General features: G+C 36.2%; 1 protein-coding gene across 2 annotated transcripts; it reads left to right on the forward strand.

Annotated features, from left to right (window-relative positions):
• Window positions 1–742: 742 nt before the first annotated feature.
• Window positions 743–9,032, forward strand: LOC122093327 (phosphoglycolate phosphatase 2). 2 transcript variants are annotated; one of them, XM_042663634.1, is made up of 12 exons: window positions 743–1,910; window positions 1,999–2,150; window positions 2,248–2,315; window positions 2,388–2,480; window positions 2,566–2,637; window positions 2,853–2,924; window positions 6,431–6,490; window positions 6,796–6,848; window positions 7,587–7,684; window positions 7,782–7,881; window positions 8,401–8,504; window positions 8,629–9,032. In XM_042663634.1, the coding sequence occupies exons 2-12, from the start codon at window positions 2,039–2,041 to the stop codon at window positions 8,727–8,729; spliced, it is 933 nt and encodes a 310-aa protein (XP_042519568.1). In that variant the 5' UTR covers window positions 743–1,910; window positions 1,999–2,038; the 3' UTR covers window positions 8,730–9,032. The 2 variants fall into 2 exon arrangements, with proteins under 2 accessions (XP_042519568.1, XP_042519567.1); XM_042663633.1 differs by having other exon boundaries at window positions 744–2,150.
• The last annotated feature ends 457 nt before the right edge of the window (window positions 9,033–9,489 follow it).

Here is a 9,489-nt window from a genome sequence, read left to right on the forward strand (position 1 = left end):
TTTTACCTAATTAACAAAAATCATTAATGAAAACAATTTTTTATCAAAACAAAAAAATGGTTTGGTAACTACTTGACAAAAATGGTTTTTTGAAGAGTTGAGTGAAGAGATTTCCTTAATACATGTTTTATTACTCTCTTTCTCCACTTTGGACTGAAGAAGGGAGCAAGGGGTTCGGATTTCTAGTTACTTATTTTACACCTTCATATTGAGACTGTAAGCATGTGTTTATTAATGTTTAACACTAAAATAACTGAAAATTAATTTTGGCCAGAACACATAAATGACTCGGCATCTCTCTCATGTCGGATTTGATTCTCCCCCCCCCCTTCCATTGCATAAAGCTGTTATACACTCGCATGGTCCCATAAATGATCCTAAAACCGTGTTCTGTGATGCCCCATTCCAATTGATTTGTTTTGGTCAGATTAATCTGTTTAGGATGGGGTTTGACACCCTTACAACCATACTTAATATCCACAAATAAAAATTTAAGGACAACCTGAAATGTAGGGTAATTATTAGAGACATCACTAATCGTGTGATGTGGTTGAAATTTTGCAAACTGAAGATTCAAAGGTTTGGTACTCAAATGTCATGTTTCGATGAACTACGGTCAAGTGGTAAAACTATAGGACTGAGTTTTCTCTCAGTCGGGGCCTTAGGATGGCGTCAATAGATATCCGGGAACAGTGGGAGGGGGTGGGAGGGTATTATTGACGGTTCAAAAATAGGACGTTGATATTGACATCATTTATGGCTTTATGATTCCTTTACCCCTCGGTGCTGGAAAACTTTACCTTAAAACAAAAGACAGGAAATCTAGGACAAATGAGAGAGCCCATTCTGATACATGGGTTGTATGAGCAAGGGCTTAGGTGGCTTGGAAGTAAGGATGTCAATTAGTTTGCTTTCATTTTTTTGCTATGTTTGGTTTGGTTCAAGATAAAATATGGGAGAGGGGTTGGTAGGGGTGTTAAACCCTAAACCGAACTAGTAAAATCGGTCAGATTGAGTTGATAACAATTTAGATCAAATCAAACTGAAGTCTTGTTGGGTCAGTTTCGGTTTGGAGTATTGAAACCCCAAACCAAATTGAATTGCATTGAAAATTGGATGAACCCAAAACTAAATTGAAACCGGCTCAAAACTTGGATTGAAATCGAAACCAATCTATAATTCATTAAAAAAAATTAAATTTTGCATAGTTTTATATACCAAACTGGAACAATAACTGAAACCAACCCGATTATAAATTGATATAAGAAGTGGAAGACAAATTGAAATCAAATTGCATCGAAATTGAAATTTTCTTATTGGTTTGGTTTCGATTTCAGCATTCTCACACCGAAATCGATTCAACCTGGATCAAAATCGAGCCAGACCGACCCATTGACACCCCTAGGGGTTGGGTATTCTGTTAGCTTTCGACAAGCTAGTGGTATATATCAATCATAAGATTGAACACAAAAGGGTAAGAGGGTCTTTTCTAAAGGGGACGAGAGAGAATGACACATGCTGGACACCTTGACCGTATATCTAGCCTTTATTTTTATAATTCAAACTGAAAAATTATTTTCATAACTTCAAACCGATGGCCAATGTTGACCGAATTGGTTTTGTTTTATTCGGTTTTATATTCGTTTTCATTGGAATCATATACGTTCTTGGTGAAGAGAAAATGAATGGATGGAATTTGAAACGGCATGCAAACGCTTCTTTTAAGACTCAGGTTACTGGAGTAACCCCTGTAAAATGTCTTATATATCCCCTTTACTTCAGTCTCTTTTCATAATATCACCCTCCAAAGTCCAAGGGCTAAAATTGCACATGGGCGGCGCAGGGAACCTTCCCCCTTAGTTTATTCCTAGAGAACTAGAATCTCCTCAAGCGTCACAGCCGTCCAGGAGGTGCGTGCCATACGCTTTAGTTCGTTAATCTTCTCGTCGTTTTCGCACGCATCTTGCAGCCGATTCTGAGTTTCTCTTCCTCGCACAGACGCAGGATCGCTTCTTTCTGCTGAAACGCGACGCCAGCAATGGAAGACTCTGGCAATGTTGATGGGGAAGTAGGAACTGCTCAGCTCCTCTGTCGTGATAGCGTCAAGGCACTCGTCGATTCTGTTGAAGCTTTTCTCTTCGATTGCGATGGTTAGAAAGCATTTCTTACTGTCTATACTTTCTATGTTTTCCAATCTTCCGTCACAGGTTTTGATCTTTTAAGTGTTCATCTTAAATCTTATATCAGGTGTCATTTGGAAGGGTGATAAGCTCATCGAAGGCGTTGCGCAGACATTAGAGATGCTTCGATCCATGGTATTTTCTTCATAAAATATCTGTTGCCTCTTGAATAAGCTAATTTTCATCTGATCTTCGAATCTATTTCAGGGGAAGAAGCTGGTGTTTGTGACGAACAACTCAACCAAGTCAAGAAAACAATATGCAAACAAGTTCCATAAGTTGGGACTTGCAGTAAGCGAGGTCTGCTTTAGTAGTGAGAGAACGAGAACGTAGATAGTTTCAATCGCATTTCCTCGTTTGTTTAAACCTTTGAATTTATTGCTAGGATGAAATTTTTTCGTCGTCGTATGCGGCCGCCATGTACTTGAAAACCAAGAATTTCCCTCAAGAGAAAAAGGTCAGGCCTTCTCTCACCCTTTCCTTTTTAATTGTAGAACGGTTTTTTACCTAGCCACTTAAGAGTTTGTTGCTTTCAGAATTTTTGTTTCTCTTATACTTGGTAAGGGACTGACCAGTTTCTGCGTTGACTTGTGGATGGTGATGATGCGGGGTGTAGGTGCCTGTGCGCTCTTTCTGCATCTTTAGAATTACATTTCTTCGGTACCTTTGCAGGTTTATGTGATAGGTGAGGAAGGCTTAATGGAAGAGCTGGAGCTTGCTGGTTTTACTCCTCTTGGTGGCCCTGTAAGTCTTTATTTAATCTACAGACGAGATTAGACTAGGAGTATCACCACTGAATGAGAAGCGGCATTTGGCTAATGGTTTTACTAGTATATTTATTCTGTTTTTGTTCTCCAAGAACAAAATTTCAGTGACGTCAGAACATTTCAGTGAAATAATGTTGCTGAAGGTAATTTTCTTTTCCTCTTATTCTCTTCCCCCACTGTGTAAAACCAGTTGAACTCTCAAATCAAAAACACTGAAAGAACCTAAATGTACTTAGTAGACCCTGGCTGGTTCACCTTATACGATTCTTCCCCTTGTTACTCAACTTAACCCTAGCCGTACTCCATTTCAATTCAACTGAGCCACAGCCATCTAAACTAAGGTAAAGGAAAGGATATGTCATAGCAAATTCATGTGTGTAATAATTGAGGCCCTGAGTTGTTGAAACTTGAAACTCCATTTCCCCCCTTTTTTTATTTAAAATATGAAATGATCAAATAAATAGCGCAAAGTTTCGGAACCACAAAATCTTCTAGCATTTTGTCAATTAATACAAAGATACTTTGAAAAACATCAGCCTCTTCAATTTCTGCAGGTGGATTAAATTTATCCCGCTTATTAAGCTGTTTAAACATTGATTATCATTAAACAGAGTTTGTAAACAACAGGAAGTCCTCATTTATTGCTTTTGAAAATGAGTTTCAAAAAACTATACTATAATGACCCCAAATCCGGTCTAGGAGTTTGGTCGTTGGTGATCCAAGATCGATTTCATTTTAGGGAATGAACCGGTATGGATTTCCACAAACCATGGGAATAAACAAAATAAAATAAATAGAAAGATGCAATTAATTCATAGAAAAGTACAACGGAAGTCTTAAATATTAAATAACAAAATAAAAGACACTTCCCCCATAGGAAGGTTTAAAAGGAAATGACATTAAAGGTCCATCAGTCTTACTAAAGAGTTTAAAGAAAAGCTAAAGAAAAATAGGATCATAAAAAAAAACTAGAAATAGCCTCCACCCTAGTCAAAACCACCCTCATCCTTGTTAGACCATAGATATGCAATAGGCTCCTCATCTCTCTCTCTCTCCATGATTTTCAATCCCATCATCCGAAATATTGTAAGGGTAAGCTTTTGGGGAAGCTTAGTAAATGGCAGAAAACACAATTTACACAAGTTTAAAAAAAAAATAAAAAAATAAAGTTTTGTTTTTTAGATGAAATGTGAACTATTATTAAAATAAAAAAAATCTAACAAGTCAATCAAACAATAATAGATATCATAAATCATGATCAATGAAATTTAACACCACCGTCCTGTACCGTACTACGGCTCACACCGTACTGTAATCTTGATCGGTGTGTTAACCCATTCACATAATTCATAATCTCAATAATAGTTCCAACATATGGGAATGGAATGTGCCCCCGTACCGTACTACGGCTCACAATGGAATGTGCTCCCGTACAGTACTATGGCTCACACCGTACTGTGATCTTGATCCACATCCATCCCATATGTAAGATATTACAATCACACCATTGGTTTTTGTAAGGCATAAAACACACTCTATCGTCCCGTACCGTACTACGGCTCACACTGTATTGTGACCTTGATCGATAGTGAGGTTTTCGCACAAAAAAAATGCACTTAATGATAGCATACATCATCCAAAAATCCACATAAGGACATAATGTAACAATCACAAATTCAAAAAAAAAAAAAAAAATGAAATACATATAAATCAAAATTTATAATATGCTTTCATTTATTAAACGTGAAATGCAAAACCCAATAAAGAGGTATAGATTTCATGAGAAAATAAATTTACAATTCTAAAGAAAGAATAAATTATTTAATATATAACCATACAGATTAATTCTTATACCACATGTTAATAATTATATAAAAAGAAAATCATGTGTAGAGAGTGAATTAAACCACTTACAACTTTCACAGAAGGCCAAAAAAAGAACCTTTAGGTGTAAGGTCTTGAAACGAACATCTCCCTCCTAATTGAACGAAGCTAAGGGAAGAGGTTGGACCTTTCTTCTTGAATCACCAAGAGAGGGAAAAAGATGAGGTTGTCCCACTCTCTCTCTTTTCAAAATCTGCAGCCTTGTGAGAGGCTTCTAACCTACCCTCTTCTTTTTTTATTTCCCAAGCTCTCTTCCTAATTCACAAAAGGAATAAAATCTTTAAGGGCCAATCAGCATTCTCCCTTGTCAATTTGCTTAGCAAGGCTAAGAAGAGATGCCAAAAGTGTTGCCCATTTGCCCCCTTGATTGTACAATTTGTCCCCCTTGATTTGAATCTTATAAGGAAGGGAAAGATGATGATCACTTTACCCCCTTGATTTGAATCTCACAAGGAAGGGGAAAAATACATCACTAAGTTAGTATAATTAAAATAATCTATGTGTTAAATCATAATTGTATGAATTTGAATAATTAGCATAATAGGTAAGGTGGTTTGAAAATCAACTATAAATATATAAACCAAATAAGGAAATAATGTGAGGTGGGGAGATAAAATACAAGATTTAATATGGTTTATGATATGGAGTAATGGTAAGGCAAATTAGAAGTTTCTATAAGTGACCGACAACCAAAAAGGCAGTTATGCCTCACCACATAATTACCATAAAAGGTATGAGTTTAAAAAAGGAAATTTGCAAATTCAAAAACATTTAAAAACTTACCAAAACTAGGGTGGTGATAAGGCTAAAGAATCTTGGACTTTGGTCAACAAGTCTCCATTTGACTGCCACTTCATCCATTACAAACATTGACTTTGACTGTCAGCTGATTCATCACTTCAGGTCAGGGCTGGACTAAGTCAAAGAAAAATCAGGGGTATTACATATACTTACATACTTGGGACCTGAGATCTTGATGATCTCAGACTCCAGTGCAACTAAGTATTCTTCATTACTATAATTGTATAATAATTGTTATTTTGGGACAGAAAATTCTTCATGAATTGTGACGATAATTGTGGCGGGGATGTTCAGATAGATTGGAGATTAAAATAAATCATCTAACATTGCCTTTTCATTTTGTAAAACCTCCATCCGGAAAGATTATTAGGAAGATAGGGTGTGATAGGAGGGTTATCAGGGACAGAGGCATGAAAGTCTCATAACCTTTGTAAATACGAGTTACAAATAAAGAACAAGTTCTGTCCAAAAACTAGCATGATGGATAATAACGATTAAGACAGCCTCAAATCAGTAGTTGGATTGAAACTTCTTTCTGAATTCATTGTATCCTACCATGCTTATAATGGAATTTTGTTGGCCTTTTTTGTCTGAAAGAAAACAAACTCCAAACTAAGGTTTCCCTCTTTGGTTTTCAAAATTCAAGAGCTCCAACTGCACTCAATCCTTGATCTTGTGTTCAATTTTTCATGGCTAACTGATATACTGCATTAATCTGTTTGGAAGCTTCAATTTCATATGGTTAGATACTTCCAACTTTGTGTTTCCATAATGTGTTGGAGATTTTTCGTACTGCAGGAGGATGCGAACAAGAGGGTAGAGCTGGAATCCAACTTCCTATTTGAACATGATAAGAGTGTAATCTAACATTAAAACCATCTCTTTTAAGCATTTTATTTATGGGCATCTGGAATTACAAGGGATGAAATCACTATGTAGCATTTGCTTGCAATGTGTAACATCCAAAATGGAATGATACAGTGTATTTCACTTTAGGATTTGAGAATATGAATTTATTTCTATTTCTAATAGTATTTAAACTATTACTGAACTCATGAATTTGAATGTGTTAAAAACAAATTAACGATTTCACTTCACGTGGTTTCTAGATGCACCACTTGATATTATCTTCTCAATGATAATGTAGCAGTTTCTTCTCACAGGTTGGAGCAGTTGTAGTTGGACTTGACCACTATATCAACTATTACAAGCTTCAGTAAGAAAATTTTAATTGTCCCTTTCTTCATATCTTATTTTTGGTAGCAATCTTAGAGCATCATATCATTGATTAAAGAATCCTCCACTAGCACAGGGAGTAAGATGTAGGTCAAGTCATGCTCTGTTGAGATCACAAAAGGGTGGTTTGAAACTTTGTCTGGGTGTTGTGGTAAGAAATGGACTTGATAAGATGAGCTTAACACTCTACTCTTAGGTCCTCCTCTAAGGGTATGGCCAGTGAGAAGGATACGGTTTTTTTTTATAATTTCCACCTAGATTCACAGCTTCAGCAATTGCTTCCAATAGCTTCTAAGGAAAAGCTAAGGAGAGGTACTCAAATGGATTGACTTTCTGAGTTCTTCGCTGTTGTTCTTGAGAAATGACCCAGTCTAGCCCATTTCCTGAAAGAAGATTTTACTGGATCCCTATCCACACATAATGGAAATTTTAGTCTGAAGTCTGGAATGCATAAGGTATTGGAGGGAAGGATTCCCCAACTGAGTATCCAGAAGTCAATGATATTACTGGGAAGCTTTTTGAAACTTCATTGGAAACCTGTAGGAAGAAAATACATGCATAAATATGGGGGGAATCAACACAATATCTGAATTTCAACAGTATTCCAGATAATACAGGCATATGTTCCCTGTAAACCTATCTTGAGAAGATGCAACATTTCCATATATATATATATATATATCTATATATATATAGCAGTAACCATTTGCGCTTGCAGGTATGGAACCCTATGCATCCGGGAGAATCCTGGTTGCCTTTTCATTGCTACCAATTGTGATGCAGTGGGCCACATGACTAATTTGCAAGAATGGCCAGGTATTTCTTAACTATGAACATTTCTTCAAATGAAATTCACCTTTCAAGCAATGTCAAGGTGATAATTTCAGATGTAAGTTCTCTGTTCGAGTTTCAGGTGCCGGATGTACGGTTGGTGCAGTGCGTGGATCAACTCAAAAGGAACCTATTGTTGTTGGAAAACCATCAACGTTTATGATGGACTTTCTACTGAAGAAGTATGCATACCATTCTAATTTTTTTTTTTTTTTTTTTTTTTTTTTTTGTGTGCATATGTTTTATGTTTTTTTTTTGTGTGCATATGGGTGCATAACAGAGAAAATTATGGAGCATTAATTTAATGGAAAATTTTTTGGATAGTCACATCTGAAATCCAGATCAGAAGGTTTTAAATGATGAGTTCATGGAACATGCAAGGTATGATATGGAGTGGCCATGTAAGGTATATTATGGAGTGGCCATGTAAGATCTGTTTACGACGATTGGCCTTGATCCCTTGTATAACATTGTTATATGCATTAGGGAGAGGATGAATCCAATCTTTTTTGATTAACTGAAGGAGGTTATAGTTTTCATTAGAATTTTGATAGTTAGGACAGTAAAATGTCCCTTAAAAAGAATATTTCATTGGAACAGCAAAATGTCTATGGGATTTATCATTTCCCTATATTATATTGTGTGATTAATTATATAGTTCAAGGAATAGATCATTAACTATGTCAAATCCTGCTTTTCAGATTCCAAATACATACCTCCAAATTGTGCATGGTGGGTGATAGACTGGACACTGATATTTTATTTGGACAAAATGCTGGCTGCAAGACCCTCCTTGTTCTTACTGGTACAATCATGTCTTCTATTTCTACTCGTTTATTTAGTTTCCTTTCTGCAAGGATGCGAAAAAAGTTAATGAGAAAACCATTGATATTCACTCATGATGTTCTTGAAAAACTTCGTCATTGCAGGTGTGACCACCCTACCTGTCCTTAAAGATCCTACAAACAACATTCAGCCAGATTATCACACAGGCAAACTATCTGACTTTCTTGAACTATTGGGACCATGATTGTGACATCGGTCCTTCATAATTTTGGTAAGAGCTCTTTGGTATACTTTTACACCAATTAGCTGCCGATTGGAACCACACACAACCCCCCCCCCCCACCCAAAAAAAAATAAAGAAAGATCTGCTTGATTTAGCAACATCTATATTTTGTATAAGGGTCAGAACAGGAGTATGTGGCCATTTGCCTCTTACTGTACCATTGTTAATGGTTAATATGAGGAGCTTTGTTATACACACAGATCAACAAAACATATTCACTAATATTATTTCCATACCATCTTGGAGGATGGGATGCATGTTTGAGATCTTGTTATTGGGTTGAGATTTTTTCCGGTATCTCCCATTACTTAATGTGGGATAATATCAAACAAGATCTGGATAAGAAAGTGGATTCAGAATGAATCTAAAAATTCGGTGAAAGACGGGAATGTTTCATCAAAGTTGAAGGACCTATTTGCACGTTCAAGAAATGAAAAACCAGCCAACCAAGAAGGCAAGAAAGAACTTCCAAACGAATTCTGTTTCATATGAAACTTTACCGGAATACAAGGTGGTGGGAAAATGTAACCCCACAATTTCATGAACTTTGCAGTTAAGAATTGTTAAGAGTTCCAAAAAGTGCAAGGTAACTTGAATTCTCTCTTTCAAACGAATTATGGGAACAATGTGTTCTTGCCAAAGTGGTGAACTAAAAATTTGTAGTAATCTTGTAATTGTCCTTTACCTTAGTCCCAGAAGTTAGTTAATGTTGTATTTAATG

Source organism: Macadamia integrifolia, chromosome 11, assembly GCF_013358625.1.
Source record: "Macadamia integrifolia cultivar HAES 741 chromosome 11, SCU_Mint_v3, whole genome shotgun sequence".
Taxonomy (NCBI): domain Eukaryota; kingdom Viridiplantae; phylum Streptophyta; class Magnoliopsida; order Proteales; family Proteaceae; genus Macadamia; species Macadamia integrifolia.

Bases quoted from the DNA above. Each gene is read 5' to 3' on its own strand.
- LOC122093327 (XM_042663634.1), top strand. From the start codon at position 2,039: ATGGAAGACTCTGGCAATGTTGATGGGGAAGTAGGAACTGCTCAGCTC. The intron at 2,151-2,247 runs GTTAGAAAGCAT...ATCTTATATCAG, and splicing joins TTTTCTCTTCGATTGCGATG to GTGTCATTTGGAAGGGTGAT. The intron at 8,505-8,628 runs GTACAATCATGT...TCGTCATTGCAG, and splicing joins GACCCTCCTTGTTCTTACTG to GTGTGACCACCCTACCTGTC.